The 23,341-nt window shown below is 40.4% G+C and overlaps 1 protein-coding gene across 1 annotated transcript; it reads left to right on the top strand.

Moving 5' to 3' along the window:
• Positions 1 to 7,581: 7,581 nt before the first annotated feature.
• LOC146373931 (P2X purinoceptor 5-like) lies at positions 7,582 to 21,525 on the top strand. Its single transcript, XM_084951863.1, has 13 exons — positions 7,582 to 7,914; positions 10,238 to 10,388; positions 10,483 to 10,554; positions 11,886 to 11,961; positions 12,086 to 12,182; positions 12,540 to 12,620; positions 12,736 to 12,877; positions 13,667 to 13,803; positions 13,969 to 14,062; positions 17,978 to 18,043; positions 18,145 to 18,227; positions 18,694 to 18,756; positions 18,926 to 21,525. Exons 1-13 carry the CDS (start codon positions 7,790 to 7,792, stop codon positions 19,053 to 19,055), a joined length of 1,317 nt encoding a protein of 438 aa, XP_084807989.1. The 5' UTR covers positions 7,582 to 7,789; the 3' UTR covers positions 19,056 to 21,525.
• The last annotated feature ends 1,816 nt before the right edge of the window (positions 21,526 to 23,341 follow it).

A 23,341-nucleotide genomic window follows, 5' to 3' on the forward strand; every position in this document is an offset into this window, starting at 1 on the left:
ACTGCAAATCAGTAGCATCTGTTAGTAAGCACTCTTGATTCTCACAGAAACATGGATGTGTAGTTTACATATTACTCATTAAACAATGACAACAAAAATGCAAATAGAACTGGTAAATGTTAACAATTAATAACACATTTAGACAGGCTCATCTGGTAACACAAGAGCATTTAAATAGATTCCCTAGACTAGCATATGGATGATACCTACCACATGGAATGCAAAGATACTGTTAGCTTCCACAGTAACTCCCCTCGATACAAATTACAGGTCTTGCAGTCAACTAATAACCACAAAAGCCCTGGCCGGTAATAATCTTTTTATTATTCACAATTGCTTCATAAACGCACAGAAGGAAATGTCCAGTGCATTTAAGGCTTGGAATCACTAGTTAAATTGGCTCCTGTGCACCTCCAGACTCACAGATTCTTCTCCTGGGCCATTCACACTGTTAATAAAAACTTGATTAAGGCAGCAGCACCCAGGACAGAGGAGGTGAAGCCTAGACAAAACACAAGGCATTATTTCACAAAGAAAAAAAACGAATATGGTAAATGGCCTGTATTTGTATAGCGCTTTTACTAGTCCCTAAGGACCCCAAAGCGCTTTACACATCCAGTCATCCACCCATTCACACACTGGCTACATTGTAGCCACAGCCACCCTGGGGCGCACTGACAGAGGCGAGGCTGCCGGACACTGGCGCCACCGGGCTCTCTGACCACCAGTAGGCAACGTGTGAAGTGTCACGAAATCTTACAGACAATAGAAGCACAAAAAATCTCAAAATTTGAGAAGCAACACACAAGTACATATACAGAGATATGTCTTTTTTGTTATATGAAAAAACAACATGGTGCTTAACTACACTATTTATGTAGAGAGAGAAGAATGTGCAAGTATCATGCTTGTTGACATGAAGTGGAAGGGGTTACATGAATAGGATGTGGGACCTATGGAATCTGATGGGAAAACAACTCGTAGAAGGAACTGCTCTCACAGTTAGAGATTGATGAGGTACAACACGTATACTACGGCAAGAGGGAGCCAGGAAAAGGTCGGGGGAGATATCATCATCACCCCAACCCAAGATTGGGCACCAAGCCCCAAATACAATAGTAGAAGGGGTGTTAAGTGTGAGAGGAACTAACCTGAAAGATAGGATCATGGCGATGCTTGAAACCTGGACCCTCCGTAGCTGGTTAACAAGTTGGCAGGAAGTGCCCTCTAAAGGTCTACTTAATGATGTGAATACAACACTGAACAAGTCCTACTGCGACCATCACCAAGACTTATCAGCTGATCAACACTGCGGCAGCAGTGATTAATGAGATGCTTGGCTACAAAAAGAGAAGCCACAAAGAGCAGTACCCTCCATGGAGAAGGAGACTAGAGGAAGTTAGCCAACTAATGGAGTTACAGAAAGGTGTAATGAAGAAGGTGCCTAAGAAGTATGGCGAGCTGTCCATACCTGAAGCTTTGGAAACTGCCAAGCAAAGACTCACAGCTTTGGCCAGATTGAAGAGGTATACCAGAGAAATAGAAGGCAGGACAATACTCCACAGAACCATCCAAGGTGTACTCTCAGTGGCAGGGGAACAATATGAGAACAGCGCCAGCAAGCCTGTAGATGGAGCAGTGCTGGAAGAGCATATGGGAGAAGGACGCAACCCATAACCACAATGCTCAGTGGCTAGTGGCTCTAAGAGTAGACCATAGCAACTTCCCAGAACAGGGTCCAGTAACCATCACGGTGGCAGACATCCAAGAAAGGGTTTCCAGTAAGAAGAGCACCAGGCCCTGACATGATTCACGCCTGACATGATTCTGACTGCACTCAATGAGTGTTTGGCAGCACAAATGAACCAGCCATTGAGACACACCCAGAATGGCTAACTGAAGGCCGGACAGGCCCGAGCTCAAAGGGCACCCAGAAGGGACCATCCAACTACTGGCCAAAAACCTGCCTAAGTACCACATGGAAGCTCCTTCATAGCGGTGAAGATGAACAGGCACATGACTCAATAAATTAGCGGGGTACAGAAAGGAACACCAGAGGAGTGAAAGACCAGCTACTGGTAGACAGAGCAGTTGCCCGTGACTGCAGGAGTAGACTGACCAACCTGTGCACAGCCTGGATTGATTACAAGAAAGCCTATGACTCGATGTCCTACATGTGGATCCTGGAATGCCTAGAACTATAAAAGATCAACAGGCTCTTAAAGCCCTCATTGGGAAATTAATGGTGATGTGGCAAACAACACTGGAGCCCAACTTCAAGCCTATAGCACAGGTTACCATCAAGTGTGGGATCTAACAAGAACATGCCCTGTACCTACTGCTGTTCTGTTGTCATGGCAATCATGCAACACAGAGACAGAAACCAGAAGACTAAGAACTCTAACAATGAACCAAGAAGACTAGAAATTATAAATAATGACAAAATCAAAGTCCAGTTATAATGCAAAACTCAAACACTGGGTCACTGACCCAGGACGGCGACAACTGCATAGGCCAGAATTCCCTAAGTGACATCATTGACAGGACTGGCTACAGATACTGCCTATGCAATGGAGCAGTTGTCAGCCACCTCCTATACATGGATGACATCAAGCTGTATGTCAAGAGGGAACAAGACATCTATTCACCCATCCACACCACCAGGATATACAGCAAGGACATCGGAATGTCATTCAGACTGGATAAGTGTAGTCGGATGATAAAGAAGAGAGGGAAGGTGTTCAGAACTGAGGTGATTGAACTACCAGAAGGCAACCTTGCAGACATAGAGGATAGATTCAAGTACCTGGGGATCACACAGCCAAATGGGAACCATGAAGAGGGCACTAGGAAAGCTGCAACCACCACGACCTGCAGAGGGTCAGTCAAATCCTGAGGAGTCAGCTGAATGGTGAGAACAAAATCTGGGCTATCAACACCTACACCCTGCCCGTGATCAGGTACCCTGTTGGCATAATAAGTTGGCCAAAGGAGGAGATAGAAGCCACTGACATCAAGAACAGGAAACTCCTGATCATGAATGGAGGGTTTCACCCCAAATCCAGCACCCTGAGGCTGTACGCTAAGCTGAAGGAAGGAGGCCGGGGACTGGTGAGTGTCAGCACCACAGTCCAGGATGAGGCAGCAAACAACCACGAATATATCAGGAAGATGGCCCCAACCGACTGTGTGTTCAGTGAATACCTCAGGCAGCAGAAACTCAAGAAAGACTAGGAAGAGGAGGCACCATCATGGAAGGTCAAGCCCCTGCATGGTATGTACCACCGGCAGATAGAGGAGGTGGCTGATATGCAGAAATCCTGCCAGTGGCTGGATAAAGCTGGACTGAAAGACAGCACAGAGGCACTAATCATGGCAGCACAGGAACAAGCTCTGATGGTGGGGTCTATCACACCAGGCAAGACCCCAGGTGCAGGCTGTGTAAAGATGAAAAATTGAGAAATACCAAGGGGTAAGAGAGAACAGCGGTCCCAGTGGTAATCGGAGCGCTAGGTGCAGTGACTCCCAAGCTAGGCGAGTGGCTCCAGCAGATCCCAGGAACAACATCAGAGATCTCTGTCCAGAAAAGCGCCAAGTGTGACATTATATCATAAAAGTGACTCTAACATCAGTGTTAAAGTTCCATAAAAACAAACATGTTTGGACATTTAATTCATTTTTCACAGATATGCTGAAAATTGCACTATTTACAATCATTATAGTACGTCTTGATGATCTGTTTTCATTTCTGATGTGCCTTAGCTCCTTGATTGTGTCTCTATACTCCACTGAAGTCTTACACCGAGACGTTCAGCTGCATGACCCAGTCTTTTAGCATTGAATCAGCTCATATTAAAGTGCACTGGATCATAAATGGGTTAATTTCCCACTCAGCAATTCAATCACAATCCCTCTATATCTGCTATGGAAAAGTTTGATTTCTTGATTTGTTTTAATCATTTCTTATGCATTCATTCTCAAGAAAGTATATTTACTTTTTGTTTGGACAGAATGTTAATGCTCAATAATGCTAAAAGCTACATCATCTACATCAAGAATTGTATCCAAAATTCCTAAATTCTGTCTGCAGGAAGGTTAATCAGGAGGGAAGAGACATTAGCCCAACCTATGACAACAAGGACAAATATAAGGACAAATAGAGTAGCTATAATAGAGTAGGGGGTTGATAAATTATATTAAACATTTGTCTTTTAAAAAAAAGAAACAAGGAATGACTGTTTTGGGGGTTTTTTTGGTTTACAAATCTGATTGAGGGAAATAATTGTTAGTAACATGGTTTTCAAATGTAAGATCAGTAGTTTAGACAAGTGTTTAAAATCCACATTTGCTAAGCTAATTGGATGATAAGAACAACAACTCAGAGGATCCTTGTTCTTCTTCATCATTAAAGAAATGAACACTTAGTACAGTGTTGGAGGCAGTTTGAGAGACTGAGATGCAAAATCAAAACCAAGACTTACTTTTAGGAGAAAGCGATGATAGGCAGATCGGCAACAGGTGAGGGATTAATCCCAGGTGTGGCTGGCTCAAAGGCAGGAGGCTCTCCAGGCACACACACAAACACACAAACTCACTCCAACTCGTGCACAGGGAAGCAAGGGACCAGGAGCAGATCACACCAACAAACAACCATAAGCATTCGAGAAGACAAATGAAAGTAATAAATATTCATCAAACCCAAAAATAACGCATGATCCCTGGGTCACAGTCCCAGCCCCACGATGATGTGGGTGCAACAATATTATTTCATAAATGAGTTTTTCACAGTAGGCCTACTATTCATCCATACATGCAGTGATATGATTTGATTTGATTTTTCTTTTTTAGAAAATGTGTTTCTTTTCTCATTTTATTGATTATTATTAAGACAGGGATTTGTTAAAATAGATCTGAACAGTATTGCAGAGGCAGATTTGTCATGATGAAAACAAATCGCAGGTTTTGTTAAATGCAATTTTAATTTTTGAACTTTACCTGTGAGTAATTTCCAACCAAATATCTGTAGTTACAATCTAGTATCACGACAAATTAACTGTTTACAATCCAAAGCATTTCAATTTTATATTTTAATGGGCGATTAAGGCGGGATTATAAGTGATTACATTACAAATTAAATAAACAGAAAAGCAGTTAAGGGGGGGGGGGCTTAAAAACAACACAACGTCAGTGCCTATTTGGACACTGTGGCTCCATTAAAAACCAGACTGCCTAAAACTAAATCTGAGCCCTGGCTGAACGACATGACCCGAGCTGTCAGACGCGATTGCCGTCGAGCTGAGCGCAAGTGAAAAAGGACAAACTACAAGTGTCATTCCAGATGCTGAAGGACTGTTGGCGTCAATATCAAAGAACTGTAAAAGATGCCAAAAGAAAACACTTATCTGACATTATTTTTGTCAAACTGCCGTGTTTTATTTAAAACTATTAACTCTGTTCTTAATCCATCATATACTGACTGTATCGAGCCCTCATCAGAAGCCTGTGAAAATGTTTTACACTTTTTTATTGAGAAGGTCTCCTCCACAAGGGCTCAAATCTCTCCCTGTGCTCATGACCTCTCAGTCTCTGTTTCCTGCTCTGCTGTCTTTGACAGGTTTGAGCCTGTGACTCTGTCCTTTTTAAAGGAGACTGTTGGTCATCTTAAGCCTGCAGGGTCTCCAAATGATGCTGTCCCTCCTCGACTTTTAAAAGGGGTGTTACCTACAGTTGGTCCTTTGGTTCTTGAGCTGGTAAACCATAGTCTGATGTCAGGTGTTGTCCCTAAAGATTTTAAACATGCAGTAGTCAAACCCCTGATTAAAAAACCTGCTCTTGATCCAACGGTTCTTGCAAATTACAGGCCTATCTCCAAACTACCTTTTCTTTCCAAAATTCTTGAAAAGGTAGTTTACAGCCAAATAATGGCCTTCCTGGAAAAGCAAAATGTGTTAGAGGTTTTCCAATCTGGTTTTAAACCCTTTCATAGCACTGAATCAGCCCTTTTAAAAGTTTTTAATGACATATTTTTAGCGACTGATGCTGGGGACTGTGTTGTTCTTGTGCTTTTAGATTTGACAGCTGCGTTTGATACCGTGGATTATGCCATTTTATTCTCTCGTTTGGAGCACTGGGTGGGCATTAGGGGCACAGCACTGGAGTGGTTCAGGTCCTACTTGGCGGGGCGAACTTTTTGTGTCAGCCTCGGTGACTATGTGTCGTCCTCCGCTCCCCTCTTGTGTGGTGTCCCACAGGGCTCAGTTCTAGGCCCCCTCCTCTTCTCTTTATATCTGCTTCCTCTTGGTTCTGTACTGAGAAAGCACGGCATTGCTTTCCACTTTTATGCTGATGACTGTCAGATCTATGTCCCTCTAAAGAAAAAAGGCAGATGCCTTACACAGCCATTACTTCAGTGTCTCGATGACATTAAGGCTTGGATGTCTGTTAACTTTTTAAAATTCAATGATAAAAAGACAGAGGTGATAGTTTTTGGTAGCCCCACTGAGACCCCCAATGTGTATGTAGATTCCCTGGCCCAGTATGTTAAGCCAACTGTCACAAACCTGGGGGTCAAAGTGGACTGTGATCTGAAGTTTAACAATCAAATTAAGGCAGTGGTAAAATCTAGCTTCTTTCACCTCAGGCAGCTGGCAAAAATAAAGGCAATTCTTTCACGGCAGCACTTTGAGACAGTGATCCACGCCTTTGTTAGCACTCGGCTGGATTACTGTAATGTACTTTATATTGGGGTCAGCGCATCATATATTAGTCATCTACAGAGGGTGCAAAATGCCGCAGCTCGTCTTTTAACTGGCACTCGAAAGTTTGAGCACATTTCCCCTGTTTTAGCTTCACTTCACTGGCTGCCCATTTCTTTTAGGATTCATTTTAAAATTCTTTTATTTACTTTTAATGCTCTCCATGGCCTAGCCCCATCTTATCTCTCTGAGCTGCTACAGCCTTATACACCCACCCGCTCTCAGGTCAGCTGATCAGCTGCTCCTGAAGATACCCAGGACTGGGCGTAAACTTAGAGGAGATCGTGCTTTTGCTGTAGCAGCTCCAAAACTGTGGAACGAGCTTCCTTTAGAGATTAGACAGGCCAGTTCTTTATTTGTCACTCTTGAAAACCCACCTCTTTACCCTGGCCTTTGACACCACGTGAGATGTTGGTTTTTATTTTTATTTTTATTTCAGTTGTTTTTAGGTGATTCAGTGCTGTTTTATCTTGTTTTTGTTTTAATGTAGGGCTGTTTTAATTTTATGTTTTATTTATTTATTTTGCTGTTTTCTGTTTTTCTATTGTTTTAACTTATTTTCTGTACAGCACTTTGTTCCTGTGCTGGGTATTTTAAAGTGCTTTATAAATAAAATTGGATTGGAATTGGATTAAAATAAATAAGTAAATTTAAAAAAAATAACAAATCTATTTGCCATGCAGTTTAAAAACAAGTAACTGGATTAACAAACGTAACAATGAATACAGATTTTAATCAGGCATTTTATAGGAGACCCTTTCCTGTTTTTCCTTGCTTAATCTGCTTTTACAGTTAATTGTTGCGTGTTGATGTTCTTTTACCTTTTCCATTCTGCCTTGCCTTTGATACTAGGGAAGTCCAACAGTAATACCTAAATACATATTGTGGCTAATGTACGCTTGGCGGTGGTTGTGCAATGAGATGTGTTTTCGCCTCCCACGCGGTGTTTGCTGTAAGAGCTCGCATCGAATCTTTCCATTACAATCAAGTTTCGTTTTAACACTGACATCAAACTGCAGACTAAGAGCTGCGTGATGGCCACGGTCGCGATCAACTCCTTACTGAACTACAAAACAGAAAAATACATTGATACAAAAAATAAGGCAGTCGGAGTGTTGCACAGACTTTTTCAGTTATCTGTCATTGGTTACATAATAGGGTGAGTGCATTATTACCACGTATAATTTCCTGCACTGTACATGTTATTACTTAACGGGTTAACTTAAAATAAGTCACTGAACAAATATAATAACATTTGGGCTTTGTCTGTAGCATATCGTTTGGTAAACAGAATAAAACAAACAAACAAAAAATATTAATTTTTGAATGAGCGGTTCATTTATTGTATTGAATAGTAGACTATTCGCACGTTACACGCTTATTTTATACTTTAAAGAAGTAAGCAAAATTAAAAATAAAATGCTTAAAATGTCAGAATCTTGACCTGTGCGTTTGAGCAAATACCACATGAACGTTTCTCTTTCACTATTTATTTTTATTTATTTTTTTGCCTGAACCTATGCGCACTTGTGGCATGCGGTTCAGCGTCTCGCTTTACCCGACACAATTCAAAGGTGTTGCCTGGGACACAACAGGGGCGGAAAACGGAACACAAGGGGTCTATTCCTGGCTTACCGATGGCAGCCGAAAACCGCACACAGTAATCTTTAGCGTTCATGTGGGTAGAATGTAGAGAACTGTGCATATAAGTCTACACAAAACAATTTTTACAAAACAGTTATCTTTATAACTGAGTTTAAATCTTTTGGTGTGTGAAAATGCGTCAGATTATATTAGGTTTATGACGTGCAGTGTTTGAACCACGATCTGTTAGGATTCCTTTAATGTTATCAGCACAAAGATCAGAGAGTCCCTGTTATAGTGGGAGGAAAAGGGGGGCTACCCACTCAGGGTGGGGGGGGGACTTTAATCAAAACTTTGTTTGTATTAATAGTGGAGGCTTTGATGTTGCCTTTATCCCTTAGCAAAATTAGAAAAATGGGTTAGACCACTTTCACAGCTAAGATATTAGGTTACTGCTAATGCACACTGTTACTGTGGTCTTACCTCAAATAAAGAAGAATATGAAAAGCACACAAATGTGACTAAGAAATGATTTGGCTATGAGCTGCTGTTAATATCAGATGTGACACAGTGTTAATGAGGACAGCTGAACACAATGAAACAGCAGGTCCTTCTCCAAATGATGTGACACAAGGTGAGATCGTTTAGTGGCAACTAAAAAGTATTATTAGGAATCATTTTTGAGGATTGCAAATGTGGGGAGATTTCAAACTGTGCAGACTTTGTGGAAAACCTTTATCATTGAACATGGCATATGAACTGCTCATTACTGGCCACCCCAACAATACCCACTGATTGTCGTGTACAGCCGCTGGCTAACTTATTCCTTTAAAACATTCGTCAGAGATGTGGGTCAACATGGAAGAGGGTCGCTGAGACTACTTGTATATTGTCACAGTTTGCTGATTTGGGAGACTGTTTTGAGTGTGATGTAAATACAAACACAGGCAGGGGTTAGCAACAAAACAATCTGCTTTATTTGGCTGTTGTAAAAAGTCCAAAAGGCAAAACAGAACCCTAAGAGAAGAAACTAAACTGAGGCATGGGAACAAACCGGGACCAGGAGACTGATGGGACAGATGAGACAGGAAGATGGCATTTTCTATAAACACCGAAGGGCAATCGGGGAAGTAGATATAGTTGAACTAAATCACGGAGGATGTGAGAAGGCGAAGCAAAACTAAATGAAAAGCACAAGGGACAATTAACTATCAAAATAAAGCAGAAAGTGAGAAGCGATAACTAAACTACACCAAGTTCATTGCCCTGGAGAACAGGTACAATCGCAGAGCCAGTAGCTGGCCGTGGTTTAAAGTGCCCCTTGCAAACACAGAGTCAGGAAACATTCGGAAAGTCCTCCGAACGTTCTCATTGTCTCACAGCACGTCCTCTGAGAACCACTGGTCCCACATTCAATAAGCCCAAATTTTACTTGAGGTTAGTATTTGTAAGCTTTCAGTATAATCTCCTATCTGCTAAATATGCTAAAGTATTTTATTCTGCCTATGCGAACAATGTAAATCGCAGTGTGGACTAAACCATTTTGGTTCTTTTTAAGAGATGAAAGGACCCCTGAGCCTCCACAATATGTTGAAATCAAAGTTCAGTCACACAGCCAGTTCATTTGGGCAATTTACTTATGGAACTAATTAATTAATAATAATAAAAATGTAAACAAAAAAACAAACTCTTCATTCCAGGCCTTGCAAGGTTAGAGAGTCCCACTAAGCCAACCACTTTGATACACCTGACTAGCAGTATCACCCCTCACTGCATACTGTATGTCACAAAAGACAGTTGAAAAAGGCAAAAGCATATAAAATATTTGCATAAGGTTTGCACCAAAGCTTTTACCAAAGACCTGCGAGAACACTGGGTAGTTCTGCTTTGATTTAAAGGTGGGTTTTCATAGTCAAGCAAGGCTACCAGGAGATAGATGATGCCATCCAGAGTTCTATCATAACTAAAGTGAAGGGAACTACGGTGACCAACACCAGTGAATCTGGTCTGCTTGTGTGGGGACCTGAGGAGTATGTCATCCCCCCACAGGTGAGAACACTTTTAATATTTCAAACTAGATTAAAGCCATGCACTGCTGATGAGACTTTGACATCTTGTCTGTTATTTTCTTTGTGTCATTCAGGGTGAAGATGTTCTGTTTGTTGTAACCAGCTTCTTAGAGACACCAAACCAGAAGATGGGTTACTGTGCTGAGGTGAGAACATTTTGTTTTCACTTTAAATCACTGACTGGGGATAATAGACCACAGTGATGGTATTTCTAACTTTAACTATATGAAACGGCACACTAAGAGGTGTTTTCATTGTTTTTAGATTTGATGAATGGCAGCGGTGATGATCAGGTCGTTGTCTCAGTTTTAATTGCCGATCATTCTACAGACTCTGGCCCAAAGAAACATTTGCCATCAAATAAAACAATTCTTCTAACATTCCCTTGTTTTACTGACAACGGAAATATTGCCTCTCCTGTTGATTTCACTTTCACTTTAACCTTTCACCTGCCAGCCCAATTTTTCTAGCATGCACCACACCACAGACAGTTTCCTCTTGCAAGTACAGGTCAGATAAAGTGTGTCATACTGTGTTGCAAGTAAATGATGTTAACTCTAAGGAGAGTATCCACTATTTATTTAGGGATTTGTTTCATTTTGTCATTTACTTACAGGAAAAAACTTTTTCTCAATAAGTGATTACATGAGATAGGTAACACCATAAAGTGCCAGAATGTGGAAGAATTATATTTTATGAAACTACTTTATCACTCTGCATGTGAATATAACGGTGGAGGCTTCCTCCAGTGCTTCATGGCCCACCTGACAATAGCGTGATGTGTTTAAAGTTATACACATTGGTTTGTGGCTGACCTGTAATTCCTCTCCTGCATGGTAACATATTGTTTGCACGGTAGCAGAGAAGTGTTTTCCTCACACCTCTTAACCCATTTTGTCACCTCCATCATCATCATATGAGTGTGTGTGTGTCAGTATTCATGATTTATTTTCAGCTCACAATATACAGTATGTAAACCCAGAAGACTCTCTGGGTTGCCTGACTGATAGCCATCAGCTAAGAAGAAGAGCCAAACAAACAGCCATAAAAATGTGCTCTTATAAATATTGACTGAAACCAAGAGCAGGGTCTGACACTTGCAGGGGAGCCTTTTGGTATCATGCAGCATGTGCCATTTTTAACGGTTGAGTTCTAGTAAAATAGAAAAAGCACAGACATGCATCCATTTAACACCCTTGGCTTCATTGACTTTCATATTCACCATGTTGCTAGAATACAGAAATCTTCTATTTTAGATTAAGATATTCTTGGATGCTAACAAGTTCTGACTGCTTTAAATATACTGAAATTTACTTTTTGTGTTATATTTGTAAATTCTGACTTTGTATCCCTTATTTTTGACTTACATTTACATATGTATTTATCATTTAGTTCAATATACTATATCACACTTGATTCTGTGTTGTGTTTTTTTTTGTTTTTTTTTACATTGCCGCTGTCCTTTTTTTGTTCTCAGAGCCACAAAGTGCTTAATGCCCACTGTAGTGTTGACGAGGACTGTAAAAAGGGAAAGATGGTGGAGTCTGGTCATGGTGAGAAAGAAGCATCCTGATATTAAATCAGTATTGTGAAACATGTCTGAATCAGAAACTCTTTTCACATGATCATCTAGATGTTTTTAAACTTTTGGGGGGTTTTTTTGTCCGTTGTCTAAAGGAGTCACGAGCGGCAAATGCATAAGAAACAATGAAAACTCCAATGGGACCTGTGAAATCTTTGGCTGGTGTCCAACTGAAAAAAACATCAAACCACAGTGAGGACAAATTTGAAATGACCGATCCTCCTTTCTCTCTGCACTAACATGCACAAACATTCAGGCAAATCATGTGTAGTTGTCATTTATCAGGTCAGCACAACAGGTTTGGCACTAAATCTAAACTAAGGATGTCCTACACTGAGACACTCAGCTTCATGACCCAGTCTTATAATGGTATTATATCAGCTCACATTAAACAGCACTGGGACATAGATGGGTTCATTTCCCACTCAGCAATTCAATCACAATCCCTCTATATCTGCTATAGGAAGGTTTGACTTTGATTTGTTTTAATTGTTTTCTTATACATTTATTCACAAAAAAATATATTTACTTAACATTTTGTTTTCACAGAAAGCCTTTGCTCAAAAATGCTGAAAAGTTCACCATTTACATCAAGAATTTCATCCAGTTTCCTAAATTCTCATTTTCAAAGTAAGTGCTCTTTAACATTTACAACAATATCTCCTTATACTTTATGACTAGCTGGATATTGCTGTGTGCAATAAGCAGTTCACATCCATAAATATGTGTTTTTCTTAACTCTGAGGTCCAACATCCTCGAAACAACTGATCAATCCTACTTGAAGAAATGCAGATATGATGAGAAACAATACCCCTACTGCCCCATCTTTCGCCTGGGAGACATTACGAGAAGAGCTGGATGCAACTTTCAAGACATGGCCACACTTGTTAGTATTACATTGTATTTTTCACAGAGTTTATACCCCAAAATAATTATGATGACTGAATCCATGACTTAAAGGTTTTTTTAGTTACTGTTATTAGTCATGAGCTTTGCTCATTGTTCTTGGGAGAAATTGTGAGACAACCGAAACATGTCCCACTGAACAAAGTTTCTCATGTTTCCTACTTCATTAGGTACAACTGTTCAACTGTCCCAAATCATTCCACTTAATGATTTGGGATCATTAAGTGGAATATCTAATTAGCCAATTACAATGCACCAAGTCAATGCATTTAGATTACTTTCTGTAGTTCTATTCCTTGATAGCCACAGTGTACCCATTTTCTGACAGCTTCTTCCAGCAGGATAACGCACCATGTCACAAAACTCTGACAAAACCTGATCTCAAACTGTTTTTGAACATGACAATGAGCTCACTTAACTATAATGGCCTCCAGTCACAAGAGGTAACAGAGAACCTGTGGAATGTGGTGAAATGGGAAATTAATTTCCTTGATGTGCAGCTGACAACTGTGTGGTTCTGTCATGTCATGTGGACTGTTCTCTGTGGAATGTTCAGTGACATGAAGAATTAGTTCTTCGTGTTCTGAAGGATTAAAGGGGTCTGATCTGGTACTAGCAGGATGTAGCTAATGTTTAACAAATGTTTTCTATACAGCTGTGAATGAACGCAGGTAAAACACCACTAATGGAATGCATACAGGTATCCAAATTTGAATACATGTATAAAAATAAAAATCTTAGAATAAGCATGTTTTCGCTGTTTTGTTAGGGTGGCGCTATTGGCATTGTGATACAGTGGGACTGTGACCTTGACAAAGGCACCTCTCACTGTAATCCAGAGTACCAGTTCACTCGCCTGGATGCCACTGTCTCCAACAAGAGCATCGCAACAGGATTTAACTTCAGGTGAGGCTCACTGCAGAGCATCTTTGTTGGCATGGTGCACAGACATGTAATCATCTTTACAACTTATGAAAGGAATAAAGAACCATAACCATTCTAAATTACCTAAAGGTTATTTATGTTTATCTTTATTTTATTTTTTTATGTTTTTGTTTTCTTCTCCAACAGACATGCACGATACTTTAAAAATGCTGCTGGTGAAAGCTATCGATCTCTATACAAAGTTTATGGCATACGATTTCATATCCTGGTATATGGGAAGGTATGTAAAATGCATCAGTGACAGAATGAATGCATAAATGGTGCCAATGCATTACAATAAGATAATTTATGTAATAAAGCCAATACATATAACACCAATGCAAAAATACCATTATTATTAGTAGTAGTATCCTATCTTCTTAGGAGAGGGGTTATTAGGAATGATTTGACAATTAGACAGAATACAGTAATTAAGGGCATAAAATGCAAGAACGTGGAACATAAAATCAGCCTTTATGTGGATGATGTGTTACTTTTTCTCCAAAACTCACAAACCAATCTCTCTGGGGTAATTGCATTGATAAACTCTTTTGCAAGAATATCAGATTACTCAATTAACTGGTCAAAATCTACAGTCCTTCTGATTAATTGCTCCTTCCATAATTCTTCTTCTACACCACTGCAAACTGGAAATATAAAATATTTAGGTATTAATGTTTCTCCCAAGCTTGCAGATCTAACCAAATTAAACCATATCCCACTTTTAAAGAAAGTAGAAGGTGATCTGGCTAGATGGAAATGTCTACCCATATCACTCATGGGAAGGGTTGCCGCTATAAAAATGATGGTCTTACCAAAAATAAATTATTTATTCTCAATGATCCCAACTAAACCACCATAAGATTGGTTCAGATCTCTAGATTCATATATGTCCAAATTCCTTTGGAAAGATAAACCCCCATGTATAAGCTTAAAAACACTACAAAGAACCAAGGATAAAGGAGGATTAGAATTACCTAACTTTCAGCACTACTTCTTAGCCAACAGGCTTCAATTTATCTCAGGATGGCTAAAACATACCCTCTTAGATGAACCTTGGCTAGATGTAGAACAGGCACTTTGCAATAATCTAGAGATTTCAGATCTACCATTTATCAGCTCAGACATCCAACAACATGAATGCTTTAAAAGCATCAACATCAGCTCTTCTCTGACAGCATGGTGGGAGTTTCTAAAATTGACGGAGTCTTCATTAATCCCATGCAAACGTATGCCTATCTGGAATAACCCTGACATGTTACAAAACAATATGATAAACTTTCCAGATTGGAGTGGTAAAGGAATCAAATACTTAGAACATATATTAGAAGGAACAGAATTTATTCCATTTGACAGACTAGTTATACAATATGGGATCAACAAGAAAAGATTTTTAGAATATCAACAAATTAAATCCATAGTAAAAAAAGAAATTTAAACCCCGTCAAGTTGAACTACAAACACCATCGAGTGCGGTACAATTTCTTACTCGTAAAACCCCAAAATTACTCTCCAAAATATACAGAATGCTTTCTAAAACAGATGAATCAATATCACTTCCTATTGCAAAATGGGAAGCGGATTTATCAGTTAACTTAACTTTTTTCACTGCCCTATGCATAGCCAAGAAAACAGTCCTCATGAACTGGGAAAATAAAAATAATCTTAATTCTAACCAATATAGAAATTATCTAATAGATTACATTCGTCTTGATACAGCCTCTGCCACCACATCAGATCAATTGCTCTGGGCTCCTTTGATCAACTCCATCACCTAGTGGGGGTGGGGGGTTATAGTTTGGTCCCACCTTCGCTGTTATGATTGGTATGGGGTAGGGACAGGCTTGGGGCGTCGGGGGATTCCCCAGGGGCGTCTTCCTTGGAGGGCTCAACCTGGGGTTGCGGTCATGGCCTGTTAAGGGCTCTGTTGGCTCTTAGGTGATGGTTTCCTCGTGGCTGCATGCAGCGGGGCTAAGGGAGGGTCTGTGCTGATGGACGTGGGTTACTGACCTGGTAGCCTGGCTGCCCCTGGGTGGGTCCGGGGCGGGCGTGGGGTTCTGGGGGTGCTCCGTCTCCGGGCTGGGGCCCTGGCTGGGCCTTGGGTCCTGGTTGGTATGTCGCCGGGGTTGTGGGTGGGTGGGTGTATGGGGGCTCAGCCCTGGCGCAGGGTTCCGCCAGTACATCGAGCCACCTGAGGGGCTCTTCAACTGGTGGGGGAGGCTGTTATATCTTGCAGGAGGTCTCCTCTCTCCAGGCACTCACTCTGCAGGTGGGGGAGATACAGGAGAGGTGGAGGAAGAACTCAGCCTGGGTGTCTATTGTCTTGTGTAGTCTGGAAGATGAGTGGATGACGGGGTGGGTGCAGTTTTCTCTGTGGTGGGGTCGGGTGGGCTGTCCCGGGCTCTGTGGGGCCGGGCGGCGCTGCTGAACTGGGCCCCAGTCTGGATGGGCCTGGGCCCCCTTTCCCTGGTGGGTTGCAGAGTATGGGGGTGCCTACTGGGGTCAGCGGGGGAGCTGGCGAGGGGAGCCACTCGCCACTCGGCCACTTGCCCCTCCCTTCCTTCCCTCCCCATCTCCAGCTGCCTCCCTCTTCCTGCTCCACCACAATCACCCACACATGCAGGGCCTTGGGGTAAAGGTGTGTCACCAGGGTGCAGGGAAGGTGACACACCTTCCCTCTGTCCCCTCCTGGCTGCCTGTGCCTCAATTTTATCCCACAACTTAGACATTCACATTACTCACACTCTCATAACACATACATATAGGACCTTGGGGGTGCGCACGCTACACGCTTCTCTCCACCCCAGGGAAGTGGATAACACTACCTGGGTCTGGGTGCAGTTTCCCTCTCCAGGGGCAAGGGTACCTGGACCTGGGGTATAGAGTACGCTTGGGGAGTGTGATTGTGTGTACAGTGTCTATTTATGTCTGTCTCCACGTTGGGTGAGTGCTGAGTAATTGCATATGAGAGCATGAGGGTGGGAATGGATGTTTGTATCTGTGTGTGCCTGTTTGTCTGTGTCTATATGTCAGGTCGGGTATCAGACGCCACCTCTCTAGGGACATCTCAGGCCCTCAAAGGTATGGAGGCCTATCTCCCCCCGCCACTCCCCCTGCCAGTGGCAGACGCCCTCAGACATCGGTGCATTGGTGGTTTTTTTGTGTCCGGGGATGGGCGTCCAGGTACGCACCGGCTCACTCCTGGTGGCTGCTTGTCGGGGCCTGGAGCCTGGGGCTCGCTCGGGCCCCTTCGTTGGTGGGGCGCCCTTGGCATCTCGTGACCCCTCATCTGGGGCTCTCCTCAGCTCTTTCCGGGAGAGTGGCACGGCTGCTCCTCTGTTGGTCTTCCTTGGTCTCTTGTGCTCTGAGGGCCTCTGGATGTCTGGAGCCTTGACCTCCTCCATACCTGCTTCATGCCCTGGAGGACGGGGCTGTGGCCCCCCCCCCACACCCTCTAGCAGATCATTACATGAAGGAACCTTTTAAATACAAGCGCGCTCATGCTCACAGGTGTACACACGGGTGCTCACAGACACAAACTACACCCTTTTTGGCTCCTACCTCAAAGCACACCGTGCGCTGTCGATCCTACGTGCTGCACAATAATATTCAATATTTAGTATTTACTGTTATATTCACATAGATCATCGCGATGATGTTGTTTATTATATTGCTTTCTTTTTTTTTTTTTTGCTCTTTTTCTCTTTTTTCTTTCTCAACAGGTGATCCAGGTGATTGATATATGTATTTTTTGTTCGTTTGTTTTGTTGGTTTTTGTTTTTTGCCCTTTCTCACCGTTCCTCTTCCCCACTGTTTTTCTTTCCCTCTTTCTTTCTCCCTTTTCTTTCCGCCAGTCATGTCTGTCCCATGTGTAGCAAGTGAAAATAAAATAAAATAAACAATAAAAGCAAAAGTGAATCAAATAGACCAATACGACAAGGCTGGTGGTCCATTTGGTAAAGTAAATCTGTTGGGCATCTTTCTTTGCCTTTAGACAATAATTCTGATGGCAAAAGAACCAAACGGGACTGGTGAAAAAAAAAAGAAAAAAGGAATGATTTGAAAAGAGCACTGCAGTCTTTGCTCTTTGAACAAAAATAAATTGTAATAAACTCCTATTTAAAAACATCTCTTGGGTTTCTGATCTCCTCCACAGGCTGGAAAGTTTGCCATAGTCCCCTTGGTTGTCAATATTGGTTCAGGGCTGGCTGTGATGGGAGCTGTGAGTATCATTAATAATTAAATCAACATGATATTAAATGAATTGAACAGCATTTTTTTTTTTTTATATATCACAGAATTGAATACAATTCTTTTCAACAGGGAACCTTCTTCTGCGACATTGTCCTCCTTTATTTAACTACGGGGAAGAAGTCTTACAAAGACCAGAAGTTTGAAGTCTTAAAGTATGAAAATCAACACACGAGTACAGATGTAGACATTTCTTAGGTTTTTTTCCATATTGAAAGGACCACAGTAAGTGTGTATAGAGAATAATGAGCTAGGATAACTTCACATTAGATTTTTTTAAATATTTAATATATTTAATATGATATATAATTTGAATAGTTTGATTGATTTAATAATTGAGTCCAATAACATATGCTATTTAAAATCAAGACATAAGCTTGTGTTTTGGGGTTAATTAAAAGCTATTATGGTCCTCACAGGACATAAAACATGCTTAACTTTAAACATTTCCAGGAGTTATACTGAGCCCTACAACACTGATAATCACTTTATTACAAGTTCCAAATGTCATTTGTAGTGAGGTGTTTTCATTGTTGTTTATTACTTGTTATTAATAAAAAGATCCTACATCATTCATTATTATCTAACTATTGAAGTAATACAGTTTTTGCAAATTTTCAGTCAGGAAAAAGTGAAGAAAGGTGAAAATGTCCAGGAAACGTGCAATAATGGGCTGTCGGAGGGGTATGTTTCTGCTCTCATTTGTCTTTAAAGACTGTATTGTTGCGTGTGCATGTGTGTTTGTGTGGATTTTGATTTCTAGTTAAGGATATATGTTCATTTATGACTAGAAAAATGCATTTCTGGTGTGATCTGTGGTTAATTTACGCTTCTTTACTATTTGTTACAACAGGTCTCTGATCTGCAAAAACTGTGCCATGAAAGATATGAAGAACAAAATGGAAAAGGACAATCAAAATAGTGTAGCATGTCAACTATTAAGTGTTCAAAGGTCATGTCCTAACCTCATTTCACAAGTTTAGCCATAAAATATTTTAGTATCATTATGAAGAACATAAACCAAGTTTACTGAACTTTTATCTGTTTACTTTCATGGCTGTGACTTTTTTTTTCTTTTAACACTATTCAGTTCAATTTAGAGTTATTTATATAACCCCAGTTCACAATAACAGTCACCTCAAGGTGCTTTTGCTACGTCCACACTTTTTGTCTGAAAATGCTCCATGTCCACACTATCGTTTTCAGTTGTTTTCACAGAGTTGTGCGCCCTCATTGAAACGGCAAAAAATTCCAGTCCTGCGCATACATGAAACGCAGGACGATTTGACCTACCTCATTTCTGTCTGCCATTTATTTACTTTCCGGCTCTTTAAAACGTTGCAAAAAAATGTTGAGGAAAAGCACAGAGTTTTTTAAATGGACTAACAACGAGGTGGAGTTGTTGCTGCGAGTATAACAAAAGTACAAAGTTGCAAAAGCGAGTGAGAATTAAAGAAATTGAAGAAAAGCTATCTGGAGCATGTACAAACTGATATTAATCTTTAATAAGGCTGTCAAAACTGAGAGCAAACAAAACAAATGCTGTATAATGCCCTCTGCTATCTTATTTTAATTGGTCACATGACTGCATCACATGACTAAAATGTGTCATCGTTTTCAAAAAGGCTCCGGGTTCACTGTCCACACTGCGACGTGAAAACTGCGTTTTCAAATGTATCCGCTTTGGAGAGCGTTTTCAAAACATTGCGTTTTCCTTAACAGAAAACGCCGTCTCAGGCTACGTCCACACGTACACGGGTATTTTTGAAAATTGAGATTTTCCGTTTTCGTTTTAAAAAATAATCCCGTCCACACGTAAATGCAGAAATGAAGGAAAACGCTGCTAGGAACATGCCAAAGCAACAGGTGGCGATATATTCCTAACCGTGTAGACCAATCAGAAGTCTAGAAGCCTCGGTGGGAAATAGTAAACAAGGATGGGGCATAGAAGCAGAACCGAGTCATATGTGTGGAGGGACAGTAACTGTGTGTATATATGTAAGCATTTAAACACTGCAGAGAGTACAATTAACAGTAACAGTATTGTAGAAATTCATTTCACCGAAACAATAACGTGGCGCACAGTGTGACGTCAAAAAAGGCGCACACCTTTGACGCTGCGTTTTCTGCGTTTTCTCCGTTTTTCTCGTCCACACGTAAATGCAAAAACTGAGTTTTCAAAAATATCCACCCTGGCCGGAGTTTTTAAAAATCTCAGTTTTCAATGACCGAAAACGCCGTTTACGTGTGGACGAAAGGTGCAAACGCATAGAAAAATCTGCGTTTTCAAAAATACCCGGGTACGTGTGGACGTAGCCTCAGTGTGGGCGGAAGGCCAAAACGGAGAGAAAAAGAGGCATTTTCAAACAAAAACATAGTGTGAACATGGCCTAATACTGCAAGGTCCTTAAAGCACTAGAAAACACCACGTGTAAGGGAAAACTCTCTTTTAACAGGAAAAAGGTTTCTGGCAGGGCCAGGTTTGGGTAGGGGCTGCCATCTGCAGTGGCCTGTTGGGGGTGAGAGGAAAGAGAAAAGAAGAAAAAGACAGTATAGGACAAAAGGGACAAACACGCACAGGGAAAGAGAAGGTGAAAATGTAATTATATGCTGCAGTGATATGTAAACACTTGGGGAGTTAAGGAACGTGAGTAGTGAAGGAGTTGCACAGCAATCTGAGCCCACTGCAGGATAGCTGAGTCGTGGTTCTTCATGTGGTACTATGAGGCCTTTAAGATATGATTGGGGCCTGATTCTTCAAGATAAGTGAGAAGGATTTTAAATACAATGCTGGATTCACCAGGGAGTCAATGAAAAAACGTAATATTATAGGATTGTTATCGCTTTTTCTTGTTCCTGTCAGTGCTCTTGCGCCACTGTTTTGGATTAATAGTCCAGCCTACAAAAAAAATGCAAGCATGAACTATATTTTCAGCATCACTCCTATATAGGAAAGTTTCCATTTAAGAGATACTGTGTAGATGAAAGAAATCAGTGCGACATTTTTATTTAAATTTAAATAAAAATTGAAGTGAATTGAACAAGAGCTTCAGAGAACACAAATCCCCACAGAAAGAAAGTGGTCATACGAAAACTTTGGTAATTTATGTCGTTTCTGTTGCGTCACGCTGGTGCTGGGCTGGTTTTATTATAAAATGCTACATCAGCCTGCTTTTATAACAACACACTGATGTCTGATCTTTGACCTTGAAACAATATATACTATAATTTTTCTGGGTCAACTTTGACCTTGGGTACTAACAGTGAAGGTCAAGGTCAAATGCTTAGCCAACCTAGCTACACATGAAGTTTGAAGAAAAATTGTTTGTAATATAATATTTGATCTGAACTGAGCAAAAAAAAGAAAAGAAAGAGAAAGTCTGCAGTCATTCAGAATGGTTGGTCTGTTTATGCTTGATTTTCATTGTTAAATATTGGACACCTCATGTATGAAATGGGCATTCAGTGTCATCTTCTGACACTATTGTTTTTCATACTTGATGTGATTTTGAAAAACTTCAAATAAAGATGTTGATAAGAAATTATGTGTTGTTTCTATCATACCTTTTAGTTGCTTCCTTGGTGTGATCTTTTGTAACGCTCCTATGTACACATCTACACACAGTGAAGACACTTGCACAGATGCTGTGTGACAGTTGATCAGTTCTTGTTTATAGATTGTGTAAATATTGCAGCACAGCCAACGTGAAATGCATTCCTTCCTTTTTTTTCTCAGATAGGGGATTTAGTCAGCCAGCTGTAGGTTAATATAGTTTGTTTATTCATGGTGACATCATTGAAATAATCAGATTTTAAAAAGAACTTTCTGCCGAACAAATAATTTTTAAACCTTAGCTGTGGAAGTGCATTTTTAATGTATACTTCATATAGATGAATGATAAATTAATATATGTGTGTGTTATTTTCATTTAGAAAATTACAATGATTTGATCTGAATTTGTATTTCTATTTTCCTTTATAATTTAAAACATTGTGGATATAATGTAAATAATGCAAATAGTATTACAACTACTAAAACTTCTTATGTTAACATAACTATGATAATGTAACTTTGTTAATGTAATTGTCAGAGTAACAATATTAAATACTTTGTCAATATTAAAAGTAAGAGTGTAATAACACAAACACAACATTAAGGTTTCTGGCCCCAAACTCAAACTGACTTAGACATAATTTCTCTGGTTGAATTAGTGGAAAACACACTAGTTTGCACCTCCTCAGTGTTGCCTACAGATGTCACCAAAGGACAGCTTCACAACTGTAGCTTGCACAGTATCTCTGTGAAGGTTCTCAGTCATCCAGGTCACCGTAGTCTAAGAAGCTTGGAAAGAAAAGCGTCTGGACTCCTTTGACCTTGCACAGTATGCCTAAAAGATAGCAATGGTTGCACAGCTGAATAATGCTTTCTGACAACAAATAACAAAAAATGATGTGTCTAAATCTCTTTCAAAAGAATACTGGAAAGAACTGTATAGGAGACTAGTAAAGCAAGACTTTAATTTAATAATAAAAGAACTCTACCTCCAGAACTAACACAAATATTAAAACAAAGAAAAGCAGTAGGGCGTGTTTGCACTGAGAAGCCAGATTGTTCAGCTCCTCAGACCTGAGGAGCCCAGATGTCATCCAAAGACCAGGAGGCGCCACCAGGAGCCATTTAACACAGGACACCTTAAATAAACTGTAGGGGGCATCAAATAAATATTAAATAGTGACAATAAAAAACTAGTTGACACACTTATTACTTCATTCATTACATCTTGGTTGGGCTACTGTAATTTGTTATTATCAGGAAGTCTAAAACCTACCTGAAAAGTTTTCATCGATCCAAAATGCTGTGACAAGATTATTAACAGGAACTAGAAAGAGAGAGCATATTTCTCCTATATTGGCTTCTCTTCATTGGCTCCCTGTTAAATCCTGAATCAAATTTAAAACTTAAAATCCTTCTCATCACATCCAAGGGTCTTGAATAACCAGACCCCATCTTATCTTAATGATTTTATAGTACCATATCACCCCATTAGAGCATTTTGCTCTCAGGCTGCAGCAAGGGCATAGATTTGGTTTTGGCATTGGTGGGGACAGATGATTCAACCGCTGAACCCTGCCCTGTTTCTTTTTCTTTTTTTTCCCTTTTTGTCTTTGCTTCTTGATAAAAAAAAAAGAGAAATATATTTGCCTACATATGCTATTCTACATGCTTTTAAACTATTTAAAATTACAATTCATAGTTTTATATGTGAAT

Source organism: Perissodus microlepis, chromosome 14 (assembly GCF_051167445.1).
Source record: "Perissodus microlepis isolate ML-2025 ecotype Zambia chromosome 14, ASM5116744v1, whole genome shotgun sequence".
NCBI lineage: Eukaryota > Metazoa > Chordata > Actinopteri > Cichliformes > Cichlidae > Perissodus > Perissodus microlepis.

Excerpts from the sequence above, each read along its gene's own strand:
- LOC146373931 (XM_084951863.1), top strand. The coding sequence starts at position 7,790 with ATGGCCACGGTCGCGATCAACTCCTTACTGAACTACAAAACAGAAAAA. Across the intron at positions 7,915-10,237 it reads GTCATTGGTTACATAATAGG|GTGGGTTTTCATAGTCAAGC; the intron begins GTGAGTGCATTA and ends TTTGATTTAAAG. Across the intron at positions 18,757-18,925 it reads AATAATGGGCTGTCGGAGGG|GTCTCTGATCTGCAAAAACT; the intron begins GTATGTTTCTGC and ends TTGTTACAACAG.